General features: G+C 39.4%; 1 protein-coding gene across 2 annotated transcripts; it reads left to right on the top strand.

Moving 5' to 3' along the window:
- The first annotated feature begins 4,147 nt into the window (after positions 1-4,147).
- Positions 4,148-18,899, top strand: LOC125238757. 2 transcript variants are annotated; one of them, XR_007178467.1, is made up of 3 exons: positions 4,148-4,941; positions 16,471-16,605; positions 17,151-18,899. XR_007178467.1 is itself a non-coding variant. In XM_048146185.1 (2 exons), the coding sequence occupies exons 1-2, from the start codon at positions 4,660-4,662 to the stop codon at positions 17,175-17,177; spliced, it is 309 nt and encodes a 102-aa protein (XP_048002142.1). In that variant the 5' UTR covers positions 4,148-4,659; the 3' UTR covers positions 17,178-18,899. The 2 variants fall into 2 exon arrangements, 1 of the variants encoding a protein (XP_048002142.1); XM_048146185.1 differs by lacking the exon at positions 16,471-16,605.
- The last annotated feature ends 661 nt before the right edge of the window (positions 18,900-19,560 follow it).

The raw sequence follows: 19,560 nt of genomic DNA, 5'->3' as shown, positions 1-19,560 counted from the left end.
CCGTATATATACCTAGGAAGTACCCAAGACTTGAATATAATAGCATAACATTTTATCTGAGTACTATTATTTTTTAATCCATAGGCAATTAACCCTAGCGTCCGACGCTGCGCACGTGCGGCTCGTTTCTTTGTAATCATTTTGTAGGCATTTAAAAAGGCGGCATTTCGTGAACTTCAAAGCAGTGGGCCTTCTGTACTTGTACTATTATATATTCTGTGGCCCGGGCCCGCTCGCCAGCGCGCTCCGTGTCCGGGGTGCGGGCAGGCCTGCGATCCCGGCAAGTGTCCGGCTAATGGAGTGCAGTGTTTTGTGTGTCAGGGCTATGGGCATCTTGCGCGAATGTGTGTGAGTAAATCTGTCAATAAAAAGGTGTATGACATTGCGATTTGTGACGATGAATCGGGTAACGAGTGCGAGTCGTTTTTTATACCGGTGATTTGTAATGTATCGTCAGTAAACTCGTCGGCGAAGGACTGGTATGAGACACTAAACTGTGAGTACGCTTGCCATATGGAATTAACTGTGCTTCGGAAGTATTTCATGCTAAAATTAAACAGTTGTTAGAAAATTTAGACGGCGTTGATTCATTTATAGATGATATTATTTGTTTGGGTCGCACGAAGGAAGAGCATGACGAAAGATTAAATAAATTGTTAGACAGGGCAACGGAAATTAATTTGAAATTTAATAAAGACAAGTTATGTGTCGAAGAAGTAAAACGTACTTAGGGCACGTATTTAATAAAGACGGTATGAGACCCGATCCCGAGAAGACTAGAGCCATTAAAAATATGCCCGCACCAGAGGATAAAAAATCACTCGAGAGGTTTTTAGGCGCAATAAATTTATCCCTAATTATTCGGAACATACTTTTCCATTAAGGCTTCCATTAAGGCTTTTCAAAAAAAACGTCAAAATAATGTAAAATTGATAGTTTTAGTCGGTGAAATACTACACTTTCCGTTATCCAATAGATTTATTTAATTCAAGTTCCAGTTAGAGCATCTTATTATCTTGATTTTTATAAGACTGGATTTTTGAAAACTAACTCACTAAATTAATTATGAATTTTTCTCTAATGCACGTTTAGAAAAACGCACGTATAGAGCTGAATCAGTCGATCTTATTTGTAAAATTTGGACAATTTTGAATATTAAAACGGGTAAATTTATAATTCGTATATCCTGTACCACAATCATTTCAGACTAGATTTTTATTTTAAGTTTTTGAAAAAGAGTAAACTAGACTAAGGCGAATTCAATTTTTTTCAGAAATTACCTAAAATTAAGTGACAATTTCTTTGAAAATCTACATCACATCGAAGCAAGTTTAGTACTAAATTAATCTGCAACGTTTACTTAAATTGCTGTTATGCCTTAGTGATTATAAATTGCTATTATTGATTTTTGCCAATTTTTTGAAAACGAGCCTTCACCGATACAATTATTACCACTTTCATAATTCATAATTCATAATTTCTTTATTGCATCCATGGTTACATCTAGGTGTTAGGTACATATTTATATTGGTTTCACATGGACCCTGACAGGGTACAGCAAGTCTTAAATCTAAATTATGCTAGGTATTGAATCGATTATAATATTACAATATTGAATTTAACAAGGTAATTATGTAAAAGTATATAATAGGAAACAATGAAATAGGACATAAAGGTAGGTATGTCAAAAAAGAATTAAAATTATGAATGTCACTTGAAGTTGCTACGTATACCAAAATAGATAATATGTCACAGAATATTCAATTAAGAGGGTAAGAAAATAAAAATAAGATTAAAATTATATTAATTAAATTGGCGTGTGTAAATTTGAACTAAAACTAATAGCATTCATTATCATCATTCTTTTCATCCACTTTTGGACATTTTCTCATATTTTGTTAGACCAAGTAGAAAAAGTCCTATAATGTGATATATATTATTTATAAACTACTCGCAAAGCCCTTTAATTTGATACCACACACGGTATGATCGAGCGCTCGGTTGCGATTTCACTATTTTTAACACGAAAGCCCTCTTAACCAGATTGCTTAAAAAAGAATCTGTTTGGTGTTGGGACTCCGTGCACGACGCAGCATTCGTTAAACTGAAAGGGTTAGTGTGTAACGCTCCGGTGTTGACGCTGTTCGACGCGTCGCAGCCCGTGGTGGTGTCGGTGGACGCGAGCGCGGTGGCGCTGGGCGCCACGCTGCTGCAGGCCGGCCGCCCCGTCAAGTACGCGTCGCGCACACTCACCGACACACAAACGAGGTATGCGCAAATAGAAAAGGAGATGCTTGCCATTGTGTTCGCGTGTGAGAAGTATCATCAGTACATTTATGGTCAAAATAATGTTCTGGTAGAAACTGACCATAAACCACTAGAAAGTATGTTCACGAAGCCGTTAGACACCGCCCCAGTGCGCTTACAGAGAATGCTTTTACGTTTACAAGGATATGACTTAAAAGTGACCTATAAACCTGGTAAATAGATGTACATACCTGATACCTTATCGCGCGCGCCTCTTCCTGATTTATATGATGGTACTCGATAAATGTGTTGTGTATCAAGTTAATCAATTGTTGAACAGTGTACAAATGTCACAGTCAAAATTAAATCTTATTAGAAATGAAACTGAAAAAGATGAAGTCTTGTGCCAGTTAAAAGAATATATAAACAAGGGTTGGCCGGAGAACAGACGTGATGTATCAGAAAAATTAAAATGTTTTTGGTCTTATAAAGACGAGTTACATATTATTACAGATATAATATTTAAAAATAAGCTTGTTCTTATTCCTGCCGCGTTAAGAGAACAAATGTTAAAAATCATTCATGACGGTCATCAGGGCATTGACCGCTGCAAGAGCCGCGCGCGAGAGGTATTGTTCTGGCCGGGCATCACGCGCGACATTGAGTCGTATGTGCGGCGCTGTGAGGCCTGCCAGGAGTGCCAGAATGCTCCCGCTAGGGAACCTATGTTACCTATACCTATTCCAGAACTGCCGTGGTGCAAAGTAGGAATGGATATATTTGAGTATAGAAAGCAGTACTTCTTGATTATGGTTGATTACTTCTCTGGATTCATTGAGGTAGCACAGTTGAAAAACATAACCATGTTATGAAAGAAATTTTTGCTAGATACGGAATACCGCAAACAGTAATTACAGATAATGCAACCACATTTACAAGTCGGGATTTTAATAGGTTCAAAGATCAATGGGGATTTGCCCACGTAACATCATCTCCCCATTATCACCAGTCAAACGGGAAATCGGAATGTGCAGTTCAAAGTTTAAAAAAGATTTTAACAAAATCAATAAATAGTGGTACTGGGGCTCAATTCGGCATGGTGAATTTGACGTTTCACGTTGACTCTCAAATGATAGTGGATTGGATCACGGGTTGTCGAATACGTGCAGCTGTCATCTGGATTGGTACTAGGTTAGGACTAGAGCTCAGGCAATGTACCGGATAAAATTTTTGTAACATTTATTTTTGATGGAGTATTTTTTAAGTTTTGAGTATTTTAAAAGAACGGACTTCTATCTTTGAAATAAATAACATATGACATTTTTATCACCTCGTATCTCCATTTTCACTGTCACTTGAAGTAAAATGTTTTTTTGCTAATAGACGGTCGTCGTCGTGCCAGCTACACCAAAAAATATTTAAAAAAAATATTGCTTAAAAATATGTTAGTTGATTAATCTCTTTGACTCAAAACTTCGCGATACGTCCGAGCCTTTCTAACAAAAAGATAAAATATTCACAAATAACACCTATTTGTAGAAATCCTAAGCACGGCAAACGATTAAATTCCCTTTTTTGGGTCAAACTTGTAATACTGGCAATACTTTTGGTACACACTTTTGGTCTGCATTTTGCTAACGTGTCACGACTCTAGTATTGATTCTACTTTGATTTTACTCTTGTGTCAAAGTGACAGAATGAGATTGCAATTCGAATCATCATATCATTACAAAGATATGAATTGCGTAATTTTACACGAATTTAATCTCTCATGGCCTGACAATACGAACCAAGGCATGCGTTCTCCTGAATGGCACAGTATATAGACTTTTTTGTCGATGGGTATGGCCGCCATGTTTGGTTTATGACAATTAGACGGGGATTTTGTCTTACCAAAGAGTAAATTGCAAGTTTTTTTCGGCACAACTTGGTTCCTCTACTCGTCGCAAGATGGCGTTGGCATTATTAAAATAAACAAGAATGACGTGCATTTGCGTCGGTGTAGACCCATCATGAAAACGTAGATATGATAATTTTATATTTAAAAAAAGCTAACGTGACATAAATTTGACAAATGTCTAAAAGAAATATAGTATCTTCTGTGTAATATCTTCTTCCGTGCACGTGTGATTTATTGTTTAGTCAATTTAAATATCACTCTAAGTAAGAACTGTTAGACAAAACACTCGTAGCATAATTGTATATTTCAATATATCACAGCCATACATTTTTATATTCTTTCAGGTGATTCAGCTTACCCACAGAGGCAAACACTACTGATGGATGCACTGACTTTTGGATGCACCTGTAGGATCTCCAGAAGCTCGTTATACCGCTTTACAAGTTCGAGCCCGCAACTGTATAGAGCGGTGTTTTGGGCGACTAAAAATCAGTTGGTAGTGTTTGTCGTCAATGGAGAAACTGCACTACAAGCCAGCAGCGGCAGCTAAGATCGTTAAAACGTGTTGTGTGCTTGACAATATAGCTAACAAAGCGAATTGTGAACTGCCTCCGCTGAACCGACACGAAGAACAGGAGCAGCAGCAGGAGCAGAGATTAGCGGCGGAGTTTGACGCCCGTCAGCAGAATGCTGATATTTATTTGGCAATGGCTCCTGACAGGTGTTGGCTAAACAAAGAGCTGCAGCTGGGTCGCGCTGCTCGTCAAGCGCTTGTCCGGCAGTTAGCAAATTATGTAAGTAGTTATGGTAGGTCAATTTCAGTTTATAGTTAAGGTGAGCCAAAAAAGCTATATTTTAAGTTCACATCTTAACCATTAGTATAATTATCATTAATTTCATTACAGAACCCATTTTTTCCTAACTTTTGTGTCGTCATGGGAGTGTCGTAAATTAGGTTTCGGGGCTGCTGATTTCAAAATTAATGTTCAATTTGGAATCTGACATTTGACACAAATTCGTCATGGGTATTGCTATATTATATTAGTATAATCAAGAACCATTTAATACTGGACTGACATAGCCCATACAAAAAAGCGTACCCCTAAAAAAAGCTCAATTTTTGGTTCAAAACTAGATGGCATTGTTTTGCAACCCGGGAGTTGAAAAAAACATAATTTCACCTATATTTTTACTTGTTTTTAGGGTTCCGTAGTCAACTAGGAACCCTTATAGTTTCGCCATGTCTTTCTGTCCGTCCGTCCGTCCGTCCGCGGATAATCTTAGTAACCGTTAGCACTAGAAAGCTGAAATTTGGTACCAATATGTATATCAATCACGCCAGCAAAGTGCAAAAATAAAAATTGGAAAAAAATATTTTATTAGTTTGCCCCCCTACATGTAAAGTGGGGTTTGATATTTTTTTTCATTCCAACCCTAACGTGTGATATATTGTTGGGCAGGTATTTAAAAATGAATAAGGGTTTACTAAGATCATTTTTTGATAATGTTAATATTTTCGGAAATAATCGCTCCTAAAGGAAAAAAATGTGCGTCCCCTCTAACTTTTGAACCATAAGTTTAAAAAATATGAAAAAAATCACAAAAGTAGAACTACAATTACAATTACAATTACAATTCTTTATTAATAACAAAAAAGTTACAGGTCGTACCTAAAGTTAAACAGTAGGATAATATTTTTAATTAGTATTAATTAATTTCATCATAATTTCAATTATACAATGAGTAAGGTCGAGTATGGTTCGACTTGAATTGACAAGAATAATATTCTTATATAACTGAATGTGTGTCGTGATTGCGCAGAGGACTTTTAAAGCCGGGTCCAGACATGTATCATTTGCCCGATCCGATCACCGTATCCGTATCGCCGACGCGTATCATGATCGCATATGTGGACGGGTAATGATACGCGTATCATGATACACGATCTCGATACGCCGTTATGATACGGCCCGACCCATGTCATGTAGGTTTTTGTCCGATCATCAAAGGTGATACAGATACGGACGGGGGTCAGTCTGGACGCATCACTCGCGACGCTCGGTCGGTTGCACGTGCGCGTCATTTTCGTGTCCTTGCCGTGAAATAGAAACAATGAATTGGAACAATGAAAATGTTATTAAATTTATCGAGGCCTATAAAGAAAAGCAAGTATTATGGGACCCCAGCCACAAAAGCTATTACAACAGGAATCTGAAGCAGGAAGCCTGGGATGAACTCTCCGTCGAAATGGAGTGTACAGTTGGCGAATTAAAGAAAAAGATGGATTATTTATTGGCAGCCCTTCGCCGTGAAAAAGCAAAAATCATTAAAACCAGCACAAACTGGGCAATTTGATACGCGATCATGACTATTGTGAAGATACGGATACGGAGCAAATCGGAGGCGTCCACAACTTGATACGGGGCTTGATACAATACGCAGATACGGTACGGTGATCGGATACGGTGATAGGATCGGGCAAATGATACATGTCTGGACCCGGCTTAAGCTACCTTAAAGTATTCCGCGTAGTCGTAGAAAAGCTCGGCCATGAGCCACATTTTTAATTTGAATTTGAAACCCGCGATGGTAGTTGCGTTTTTGATATTATCGGGTACGCGGTTGTAAACGGCCGCTCCCGTGTAGTAGACCGATCGCTGGGACTTAGCGAGTTTGCATGGTTCGCCGATCAGTCTGTTAAAATGAGCGTTGCTACGGAGGGGGTAGTTATTGTTAGTGCCCTTTAGTTTGAACTTATTCATATTTTCTCGTGTGAAAACCGCCACTTGGTACAGGTAAAGGCAAGGCAGTGGGAGTATTTTGAGGTCCCGGAAAAGTTCCCGTGCTGGGGCGTCTGTTGGTTTACCGGCCATAATCCGGACTGCACGCTTCTGCATGACGAACACCCGGTTCCATTCCGATGCGCGCGCCCAGAATTCTACGCCGTAGGTGAGGAGTGAGTGCATAGTTGCGTAGTAGCACTCGCGCACGGCGCATGGCCCGGCGGTGCTCGCTAGGCGCCGTAGCGCATAGCAGGCCCGCCCCAACCTGCCACACAGCTCATCGATATGTGACTCCCACGTTAATGCGCTGTCAAGCTGGAACCCTAAAAGGCGTGCGCAGGACACTTGCTGTATAGTGGCATTCCCTGCGTGCACTTTTAGGGTTGGGCTCGGGTGGCCATTTAATTTAAAGGTCATGAAGCATGTTTTTTCTTTGTTCATGGCCAGACCATTCGAATGGAACCATATGTGAAGTTGGGCCATGATGTCGTTTACCGCACCCTCCAGCTCACGCTCGGTGGTTGCTGTAACGACAGCCGTGACGTCGTCGGCGTACATAAATATCTCAGCGCCTTTTATCGCCTTTGGCAAGTCGTTCAACAGAACACCGAACAAAGTGTTGGAGAGGCACGAGCCCTGGGGAACACCCATGAGGTTCCGTAGTTCCGCGGACACGACATCACCCCCCGCTCCGACGACGACTTGCGCTCTGTCTGTCATGAAAGACAATATAAGCTTATTCGCCGGGCCCCGGATGCCGTAGTACGCGAGTTTGTCGGCGACGAGTGCATGGTCCGCGGTGTCGAAGGCACGCGATAAGTCGCAGCAAATGACGGCTACGTGGCGCTTCGCTTCGCGGGCGCTTAACACGCCTCGCACCACCTCGCGCACCAGGTCTGATGTGGACCGGCCTTGTCTATAAGCGTATTGGCTCTCGGACAGCGCGTTTCGCGGAGACCAGAAGTTGAGCAGTCGTTTATTTAACCCTGCCTCAAAACACTTGCTCGGACCTGGGATCAACGCTATGGGACGGTAGGATTTAATAATAGATTTTTTACCTTTACCCTTATAAAGGGGGCATATTTTAACCTTTTTTAAAGTCTCCGGATACACTCCTGATCGCATACAGTTATTAAACAGATGGGACAACACGTAGCTAATTTTAGGGCTAGATTGCTTTAGCAGGTTGGTCGATAAGCCATACGCGTCGGTGCTGTTCTTAGCTGCGACAGAATATTTAAATATACTGACCACTTCGTCCGGTGTGAACGGCGTAAGTTTTAGCGAGCAGTCGGCGGCAGCGTGTCCGTGTGCCAGGGCGGCGATGCATCGGTCGCGATCGGCAGCGGGCGCGCCGCACGCGGTGGCCGCGGTCACGAACTCGTGGTTGAGCGCGTCCACCGCGAGCTGCCTGGACCCGAACGGACGGCCGGCGTTGTCCACCAGCAGCTCGGTGTAGTCGACGCGCTCGCGGGGGGCTCGAGCTAGCTCGACGTTAATGGCCTTCCACATCGCCTTGCTTTTATTTGGATTGTTATTAATAATGGAATTGAAATAGTCGGTGCGCTTACTTCTTAATTTATAATGATAGCGGTTCTGCAACTTAGTTAAGGCGTCATGTAGGGGGGTGTTATTTGGATATTTTTTTGAAAGACTAGAAAACTGAAAAGTTAGTAATTTGAGGTCTTGTATTTCGCTATCTAACCAAGGGTTTTGCTTAGGGCGTATTTTTAACTGTTTTAGTGGCAGGTGTATATTGAGTTGATTTATTAGGATATTTATAACTGTGGCTGCAAATTGCTCACATTTGCCGGTATACTTTGCTACGACCGCTTGCCAATCTATAGACTCGAGTGCTAAGGCGAACGACGCCCTGTTATTGCGGCTAAAAACACGTTTCGTTATCGTTTGAGGCGGCGGGTGGCGCGGGGGGCATGGTGCGATCAGCCGCTGCGCCGCGTGGTCGCTCAGATGAGTATCAACGCAGGCCGCGGTAACTCGGTCGTCGCGGATGTTTGTGTATGCGTGATCTAGCAGAGTTGCGCTCGCGCCGTCCTGTCTGGTTACTTCTTCGATGTGTTGTCGAAACCCGTGCGCAGTCAATATATCCGCTAACTGCCTCTTAGACGGAGTATTCTCGAGAAGGTTGATATTAATATCTCCCATAATTATGGCTAAAAGTTTGTCATTATTAATTTTAGTTAGCAAATTTTCGAATAGTTTTAAATATTCCGTATGGCTGGTGAGATTTGAATGGTAAATACCTATTATTAGGATGTTTTCGTCCACAAGGTGCACAGCGCATACGTCGAATAACTGTTCGCGTGACAAGTCGCGATAGTCGGGTTTGTTTACCGCTCGTTTATCGGACTTGACGTATATGCAACTACCACCGCGTTCAATATTCGGCCTACAATAATAGGACATGAGGTCGAAATTTGTTAAGGTCACAGATTGGATTTCATAATCGCGTAAAAAGTGCTCTGTTATCACTAATACGTCACACGATAGTTCGTCACTCAGTAGTGCTTCCAGTTGTTGGGTTTTGCCGGCGAGTCCTCTAATGTTTTGGTGGCACAGAGTTAGGGTTTTTTGGCGGGGTGTTGTGCAGTGAGGGAGATTTCCTTGTGCTAGTGCGGGTGATGTCGGTGGTCTGGCGCGGGAAGCGGCGCGGGGGGCGAGCGCGCCCGGCGCGCTCGGCGCCGGCGCGAAACCACTCGCTCACTTGAGTACCAGCTGGCCAGATTTCTGGGGACATGAGGCTGTTAAAAATGCTTTGCGGGACTGTTATTGCGAATGATGCGTAGTGTTCGTGCTTGAGTTGCAACTTATCTACGGTACAGCCTGCGTTACCGGTTTTCTTGTTGATGTAGGTTTTAATCGCTACGGGGGTAGTGTCGGCGTCAAAAAAACAGGCATGCAATTTTTTTGTGCGTTCGGTCGTTTTAAGGTCGGTGTCGATAGGTCCGGTGCCGGTAACTGCGACACGAGTTGATTTCTGCCGTAAACGCCCCTTGTAGTACGAGGCGGTCGTCCATGAGCTGTCATTGTTGTCTTTGTTGTTTGACTGTTCGACTTGCGGTGTTGATGCTGTACTTTCGAGGTTTGAGGTCTCGTTTGCTATGATGTGCGGGGGGATTGTCTTATCTTTGTCCATCTTGGCGGGCAGCGAGCAGCGGCGGTCATCATTCGCACTCGATCTTGAGGTAGAGGGTAGAGTTCGGGCGGTGGTTGCGGCCGCTTTGCTCGGGCGCTCGTTTGCTGCCACGGGATTATCTGTGCGCGGCTTAGGGGCTGTCGATCCGTACGGCTTAGAATCGCTTGGAGCTTGCGGGTGACACTTATTGCACTGTTTCTCCGCGCTTTCGATTTTAGTAATTTTCTGTTCTAGTTTCTCGAGCTTGGTTAATACGCATGCGAGTTTATTTTCTACCGGTTGTAAATACTTCTTGATCACTTTTTCTAAGGCCTCGACCGTGGACTTAGCCATTATTTATTTTTTATTTAATTTTAACCACGGGAGCACTTGCGTGTGGTGCTTGTCGGACGATCGCGCGCGCGCTTTTTTTTGAACGAACCTTTTTTTTTTGAACTTTATAAGGAATTTCTAGGAAAATTATTTTGAACTTGATAGGTTCAGTAGTTTTTGAGAAAAATACGGAAAACTACGGAACCCTACACTGAGCGTGGCCCGACACGCTCTTGGCCGGTTTTTCCATTTAAATCCTTCCGACATCCGATATCGGATCGGATAAAAACGGACTAAGACAATAGATACTGTATCCCATCAAAAACAAAACTTGTAAAAACACCAAGTCTTCGCAACTCAGTTTGTTCGCGCCCTTTTCATTCATTATCATTCATATCGTCCATCCCGTTCGCTCTTCCTTATGATAGGTTCAACCTCATTTTTATTTGTCGTGTCACCCGCCTTTTTGCCGACCTTCTTAAAAAATATAAGAAAATACGTCAATCTGCTAAACTAAAAGACATTCGATGTCAATGTGAAAAAATATCCGCAACGACGAATAAAGTTATAATTATTAATTAAATAAATAACGATTCGCGAGTGTACACAAGAAAGAGTGAACCAAGTAAATATTCGAAAGGGTGGCCGCCCGCTGAACTGTCGAGAAAACAACAGCAGTAAGTTCGGCACGCATCAATTACCATAATTTTATTTTTCCGTTTTATTTTATTTTATATTACAATAGTTCGTCAGGAACTACGTAATCGCTGGTCCTTCAACACAGTTCTTCTGGCGTAAAAAAGAGTTGAGATCCCTGTAATACCAAGTCGGTTAATTTATTCAGTCCCTAATACTTAAAGGACCTTCTGCCATAAATTATTACGTAGTTTACTAATAGCTATACTTTCGTATTTTGCATTTCTCATGATGCGTCGAATAGCATTCAAATGTATAAGATGAAAACTCGACTCGACGCCGCTCGATTCCGCATATGTGGAAGCCAGGCTTTATGGAAAAAGTAGGTTTTTGTGACAACTACCAATAAGATTTTGCCAGGGAGACTAGAGATAAGGAGGAAAGTCTGTCGAAGTAGAACAGTCGCAAAAATGACCGGCTGAGCCTTTATAATTGCAGTTACAAATATCTCCGCTTGGAGCGCATGTCTCGCTCAATGATCAGCGATGTGAGATGACATTAGACGTTCTTTTCTCTAGGCTAATTTCGTCAGACTGAGCTAGTCAAGACGTAGTCCCGTGGTAGTGCGCTGGCTTCGTACGCAGATGTTCTCGGGTTCAATTCTGACAGCGATCTTTCTGTTTTTTTTTTTATACATTTATTTTCTTTTTGTGTATTTTATTTGTGTTTATTTATTGTTTTATTCATACAAATGTTAACTTAAGCCCTTTTACATTGTTTGCCCCATCTTAGGATTCTTCAGTAATGTTGTAAGTCTTGCAAATGAAATTTAAAAAAGTTGTAACAAAACAAAAAAATATTTTTGGACATTAAAAAAATAAAATAATTCAAGAAAAATATTAGTAGAAAAAAATAATAAAGGTCTCACCAGGATTTGAACCCGGGACCCCTTGCTCCGTAGGCGGGGTCACTCACTACCGAGAAGGCAAAGAGATTGTCAAACCCTTATGCACCTGCGATTGCAGCGCCACCTATCTTTTCTTTTATATGTGCACTTCTGATACTTAAAGAGGTTGCTTTTGCACATTCAAAAATCTTTAAATAATACTCAACTCGTTTCGGTCGCACTCGGTCAAATATAGGATTGGTGCGAGCGAGACGGAGATTGATTGTCAACATGATATCTATCATAATCATAAACACTATTCGAAATGGCCTCATTTAAAATATAAATTTGAAATATATTGAAAGTAATATTACTAATCATTGACGTCACGCTCAAAATGAAAGCGATAGAAAATTTGACAGTATGGTACTCTTTTGGATGACTGTCATAATTCAAAATAAGAACGATGCCGATGGCTTGCGTTGCAAACAGGGACTGAAACATGACACGGGCCCCTAGCGTCATCTATATACTTTTTACTGTATCATTTGTAATGCCGTTGAACTACCGCGTGCGTATTTTTAGGGTTCCGTAGTCAACAACTAGGAACCCTTATAGTTTCGCCATGTCTGTCTGTCCGTCCGTCCGTCCGTCCGTCCGTCCGCGGATAATCTCAGTAACCGTTAGCACTAGAAAGCTGAAATTTGGTACCAATATGTATATCAATCACGCCAACAAAGTGCAAAAATAAAAAATGGAAAAAAATGTTTTATTAGGGTACCCCCCCTACATGTAAAGTGGGGGCTGATATTTTTTTTCATTCCAACCCCAACGTGTGATATATTGTTGGATAGGTATTAAAAAATGAATAAGGGTTTACTAAGATCGCTTTTTGATAATATTAATATTTTCGTAAATAATCGCTCCTAAAGGAAAAAAATGTGCGTCCCCCCCCCCTCTAACTTTTGAACCATATGTTTAAAAAATATGAAAAAAATGACAAAAGTAGAACTTTATAAATACTTTCTAGGAAAATTGTTTTGAACTTGATAGGTTCAGTAGTTTTTGAGAAAAATACAGAAAACTACGGAACCCTACACTGAGCGTGGCCCGACACGCTCTTGGCCGGTTTTTTTAACACGTTCACTGCGAAACAGGTCATTCTGACCCTGTTCTGGACTTCCCCCTGGTGCGGCGACAGAAATGCGCAACTTTACCCTGGTGCGAAGCCCATATCATTGTTATATTTTATTATTTTTATATAGTCAAGTATACGTTTATATTTATCATTTTACACTCTATTTGACAGCATATAAATTAATAAACAGGTCACATATGTCCTGTTCGCACCAGTCTTAGACTTTTGTTATTCAGTGCGGAACAGGGCCTTTAATGACCTGTTACGCACGATCTTGTATAGCACTGGAGCAAAGTGCAAAATGCATTAGTGTTGTTACCATATTATCAATCCACACGTTATTTTGTGGTGAAAAAATGTGTTTCGATTGTTTTAAATGAAATTCGTTAAATACAATATAACGCTTTTATACGCAAAACGCTTACAATTTTGCTAAATATTATTACGTAAAAATATATTGTAAAAAGTTCAAATTGCTTGATGCAAAATATTTACTAAAATTTCTAAAAATCGTTTTTTAAATAATGTTAAGAGCAAAGTTAAAAGTTTTGGTTGTATATAAAAGTCTGGTTACATTAAAGGTAAAGAAAGTAAGAATTGGATCGATATATTAGTTCGTTTATTTTCCTCATCACTACTAAATCATCGACATTTTTACCTGTGCCCGTTCTGGCTGTGCGGCACAAGTCAATTTTGACCTGTTAATTAATTCGTCTATAAAATCTAAACGAACAGTCATCAACTTCGGCGAAGACAGTATTGTGTAGATTAGTTATTAGACTAAATATTGTTTAGTCTGTGTGGTGACGGGTTAAGAATTTCACCACCCCCTTTCTTGCCGTGGGTGTCGTAGAAGGCGACTATGGCATATGGGTTAAATTGTGGCGTAGGCGAGAGGCTGGCAACCTGTCACTGCAATGTCACAGTTTCGTTTTCTTTCAACCCCTTATTTGCCAAGAGTGGCACTGAAGCTTTAGTGGTTTCAAGTGTTCTGCCTACCCCTTTATGGGATACAGGCGTGATTGTATGTATGTATGTATATTGTTTCAATAAAATTTAATAAATGTGTATCTGGTAAAGGTATTTTAGGTAAAATATGAAACCCTCCTTACAAGCTGTAATTGACTTGTACCGCACAGAGAGAAAGCTCAATACAGGACTCTCATGGGTTGTAACGCACTGAGAGCGAGTTCACAAAATCCGGCTCCGCAGTGAACGTGTTAAATAACGACATTTTTATTCAAATGACACTCTTAGTGACATCTAGCGACATAGATTGACGGCTGCCAGCTGGGGTACGGTATTTAGTATGGACTCTGCTGGTCCTGTATTAAATGGTTCTTGGTATAATGTAAAATACCCCATAATGGACGGTGATACCATTATGGACAAATCCTTAAAAATAATAATTTGAAATTAGTTCCTAAAAATTGACGGCATTGTACCATAAACAAGAGTAATACAGCTGCTTAATTTTGACGTTTCATTTAATTCGGTTATTTCTGAAGGATTTAGCGGCTAGATAAAAGTCATCAGTTTACTGAAAAAAAATATTAGTAAAAATTCTCATTAAATAAGGTTGCTAAGAGAGTAGAGTTCGTGTATAAATTAATAAAAAAAATAATACTCGGTGTAAACTTGAATGAGTTTTACTTACTGTATTAACCATGAGATAAGGTATAAAATATACTAGTTTGTTACTCCAAAGATACAAAGAAATTGTGTTATTTTGCGAGTGTCCATAACTGGACCCGGAAAACTGCGTACCTCCGTTCCGTGGACAAGGAACAATTTACAAAAACCAAAATTTACAAGAAACAATCCTATGTTAAAATAACCCAAACTAATTTTATTTGGGGTATATAAAATTGTCTCATTGAGTATTAGTTTGCTTTAAATGTAAATTTTTAAACTTATTTCACCGTTCATAATGGGGGATCCATTACTGGAGAACTGCCGTCCATGATTGGATAAAAAGCACCTTGCTTTAATTTGTTAATTATGAAGAAACCAATAGGAGTATCTATTCTGCAATGCGCTGGAAATGTAAAAGAAAGATAAGACATTCAAGTTTTAACACGTTTAGCGGTAGAATTTTTACATGTTTCAGTGAAATATCGAAAATAGGCAAAATTTCATCTTAAACTGTCCATGATTGGGCCCGTTACCTTATAGTCGTTGGATAAGTTCGGTTCGGTACAAAACTTTTTTCTCTACACTTATTCGAAAACTTTTTTACAAACCTATTGGTTTGTAAAAAAGTTTTCGAATAAAAGTGACGTTATTCTAAAACAAATTTAAAAAAACCGGTCAAGTGCGAGTCGGAATCGCCCACCGAGGGTTCCGTACAAACTTTCAAACTCCCCAGTTAAAATAATCTCACGTTTTCACATACCTCTAACGACTTGACTAGAAGACAAAAGTATAGGTACTAATGAGCATTATTGTGTATAGCGCCATCTCTCGGTGAATTCGCTAACTAATTTGCGCGACCATATTAGTATGTTGGTTTTTCAGGGATTATTCTTTATAATGTTAACCGATTTAAACAATTTTTACTTTATTGGAAAGAATTTGATTTACGTAACATCTCGTATTAATTTGAAGTACTATATACATCCGCAAAGGTGGGTAAATTAAAAGTAAAAATCTGAAAAGTTTTTTGTGAATTAAAAAAAAGGTTTTCAAGATACAAACACGATTATATTTTTACTGTAATATTTAGCATAAAACAAATGTTTCCTAAAATTTTCATAATTTTTCGTTGGTAAACTTCAGAGATAAGGGGGGGGAGGAACGGTATTTTTTTTTACATTTTCCTTCAAAATTCTTTTTTTTTCCACAACAAAAATTTAAAAAAAAATTGTTTATTCAAAAAAAATAGTTCAATTTGAGCTCTTTCTAACGATACCCCACTTGACCTAGTAACTTGAAATTTACAGTTTGCCCCCCTTTCATTTTGGCCATGTTCTACAATTAAAATTAATAAATTAAAAAAAATTATATATTCTATATATATATTCTATCTAAAAAATTATACAACTATTCCAAATTTCAAGTTGATAGCATTAGTAGTTCTCGAGATATTTAGGAATGTGACAGACGGACAGACAGACGGACAGAGTCGCACCATAAGGGTTCCTGTTGTACCTTTTTGGTACGGAACCCTAAAAATGATATTGCGCTACCTCTTTCTTAGTTTGCCCCTTCTATTCGGGCCCCGTAACGCCTAGGGTTCTGTTGCCTACGTATTGACTTATTGAGGTGGCGTTCTTTTGTGACATGTCGAAACCTGCGCTGTTCTGATGTTGGAATCCATGAAGAGTTGAGGGATTTTTTAGCAACTCAAGCATTTTCTCTTGTAAATTAACACTAATTACCTAACTTGTAAATTTATTTTTTATGTTACAGTGATTCTTCATCGGACCAAGGCCGATTTGTCCAGGACCAATTTTCGGATCTCCTGGGCTTCCTGGAACAAGGACTAGTGATTGTTTCGAGGAGCTGTCATGGTGTTGGCTCTTGATATTTTATCGTGAAACGCAGGTATCCTTTCAATTGCTAGTTTTTCAATTCCACATTCGACGTTCAAATACAACTTTGCCCCCTTGTATAACAAATAACTATTCCCCCTCACTAGCTCGGAAACACGTGTTTTGTCCTTTAATACCAGCGGGTAAAAACGCATTTTATCCACTAGTGGGTAAAGTAATTTGACCTTGAATAAAGTCAAATTAACTGCTTTAAAATTGATAAATGTAGGTTAATCTAGTAATAAAGATGATTTACCACCTGTGGAACTACTGGAAGCAGTGATAAACGCATTTTTTGCGTTGTAGTTTCCTCGCTATAGTGAGGGGAAAAGTTTTGTGTTACACTCGGGTGCAAATGTATTTTACTTCTCGTGTTTTAAAACACGCAAGTTTAGAGTTCTATTCTCGAACCACTCACTTCGCTCGTGGTTCAACTATAGAATCCTTTCACTTGCTTCTTTTTTCAATTCCACACTCGGCGTTAAAATACAACTTTGCCCCCTAGCATAACAAATAACTGTTAATTAATGTTCATTGACTATATCACCATTATTACAGGAATGCGGAGCACCTTGCTACTACTAAAATGGAGAACCCGGACCTGTTAGCGACATGGAACTGACCAGGACCGTCGTGGGCTCCTCATGTGCCACCCCCGGATACCTTTTCTGATTGTGGTGTTTACAGTACAGTAGTGTACATATTCATGAAAAAAAAATTGTAGGTACTTTTTTTACATTTTTAAAAAACGCACTCTGCATGGTTTTGGAGTTTCGACTTCGTGCTAGATAAAAACCCCCAGGCAAGAGCAAACAATTTTTTTTCCTAGCCTATATTTGTGACCCACTGCAAAGGCCTCTCTTTTCTTCCGCCACCCATCACGTTTTGCCGCCTGCTTCGGCTAGCCGCAGCAAAATACGTCGAGGTCATCTCGCCTCGTTTTTTTTGGTCTACCTCTGCCCCGACTAGTCGGGTGGTGTCCAGTTAGCAAACTATACACCCTGTTTCTATTTTAAATTATATGTGTTGTATTCTTTTCTTGTACAATAAAGTGTTTACTTACTTACTTTTTTGAATTCCGTTAACTTTAAGGGAAGGTTCTTTAGATTAAATACGATTAATTTCTCAAAAAAGCTAGCGTCTTGACTGTTACGTTTACCGAGTTTGAAAAAATAATAGTTATTTGTTTTACAAGGGGGCAAAGTAGTTGTTTAACTGGACGTGCCAATATTGATACCTGAGCAAGGGAAAGATTTCAATATTGAACCGCGAGCGTAGCGAGTGGTTCAAAAAGTGGAATCTTGAGCGTTGCGAGGGTATCGAGACACGAAGGTAAAAGGAACTTTGCCACCGACTATATATATAGAGCAGCGAAGTGGTCCAATGATAGCAACCTTCCCCTAATAACTCTTTCATTAGATTTTTATAATATTAGGTAAAAGACATGGAGACAGCCAATTTTTGGCTTCACTTTTTAACGTGCTAATTCTATAGAGCCAGGTTTCTGGGCTCTCTGGTGATTCTGTGTTTTAAACACATCTTTAGAATAAAAGCTTTACCTTATGTCAAAAAAGTATTTTATTTGAATAAAGGTATTTTGAAGATACCTATTTTGCATTTTGTATTTCAAATACCTTTTTCTAAAACTATTTTGTATTTTTATTTGAAATAGGTAAAAAACCAAAGTATTTGCATTTTGTATTTAAATACATTGCTGGAGAGCATCACTTTGTTTTTCTGTCAATGAAAAGAAGAATATAGTAACTATGTATGAAGTCCATGTAGAGGCACTGCGTTTCAATATTAAGTATCAGTGTGAGATAAGATTTTTCAAAATAATAGTCACGATATTTGTTTAATTTGATAGTCACGTGTATTTAAATTGTAGTAAGTATCTACATTAGTTCAGAGTTTATTGCTGGGTGTGGCCATACTGTAGATAGAGCTCTTTCTTGTACTGTGCCCTTAGGTTCCCCCTTTGTAATAATTGCAGTGGTTCTTCAAATCATACATGCGGTAAATAATGCGGTCGTGGCACGGAATATCTACTAGCTGAAGAAGAGTTACTGTCAAAGTAAAATGTGTAATCACAGTGCCTATACTGCTATCTCTCGACACAGGCTTAAAACTTTTGAACCACAGTTTTGAAAATTTGACCCATATTCTTAGCTTGATATGAGTTAAAGTGTAAAATACTAATATTGGCGCCATCTAGCCGAGCACCCCCCAAAGGTGTAAAGCCATCTAAGCCACCGTACCTTTTTCTTTATAGTTCTGAGTTTGGCCGTTTTCTTCCTATCTGTCTATACGGAGATTACGGAGTTATATAATTGTCTTCCCCTGTTGTAAATAGCAATAGTAACAATAGTTGTGGAGTATACAGATGTATGCGACTAAATAAATGTACAAATGTGTTCTGTGACACAAACATTTAAGACATCAAATAAAGTTTAACGAAGCTTGTTCAGTTGTTTTATTGGGCATATTCTATTATATTTACGATCGAATGCAAAAGTATCTCCAAATGTGGTGTTACCATAGGTACAATATTTTGTGTTGTAGAATTAATTTGCCAGTGTAAAATACTAACGCAACAAAGAGTTTGCACATTTTTGTCAATATTTTTGTAGGTAAGTGCGTACTATACTTTGTCAAACAAGTGTGTCAGTAAACAAGAACAAAGAAAACTATATGCATCCTTTTCTTTAGGGTGCTATAAAAATACAACTGTATTTGTATATCGGCAGCAATACTGTGGGCATGGCAATCACATTGAATTTTAAGCGTAGCGAGGGATTTCGATAATAGTAGGTATTGAAATGTTAACGCCCAAGATGTAAATTATTAATTATGTGACAGACATTTAAAGGTATGCAAACTTGTTGCGTTAATATTCTGTACTGACAACAAAGTTCTCGAACATAAAATTGTCAGTTTGCTCCCTCGTAGAAAAAAAAACAAAGTCCCT

The sequence above is a fragment of the Leguminivora glycinivorella genome, chromosome 24 (assembly GCF_023078275.1).
Source record: "Leguminivora glycinivorella isolate SPB_JAAS2020 chromosome 24, LegGlyc_1.1, whole genome shotgun sequence".
Lineage (NCBI taxonomy): Eukaryota > Metazoa > Arthropoda > Insecta > Lepidoptera > Tortricidae > Leguminivora > Leguminivora glycinivorella.
Note: the sequence above shows the minus strand (reverse complement) of the source record. Positions and strands in the feature narration are given on the sequence as shown.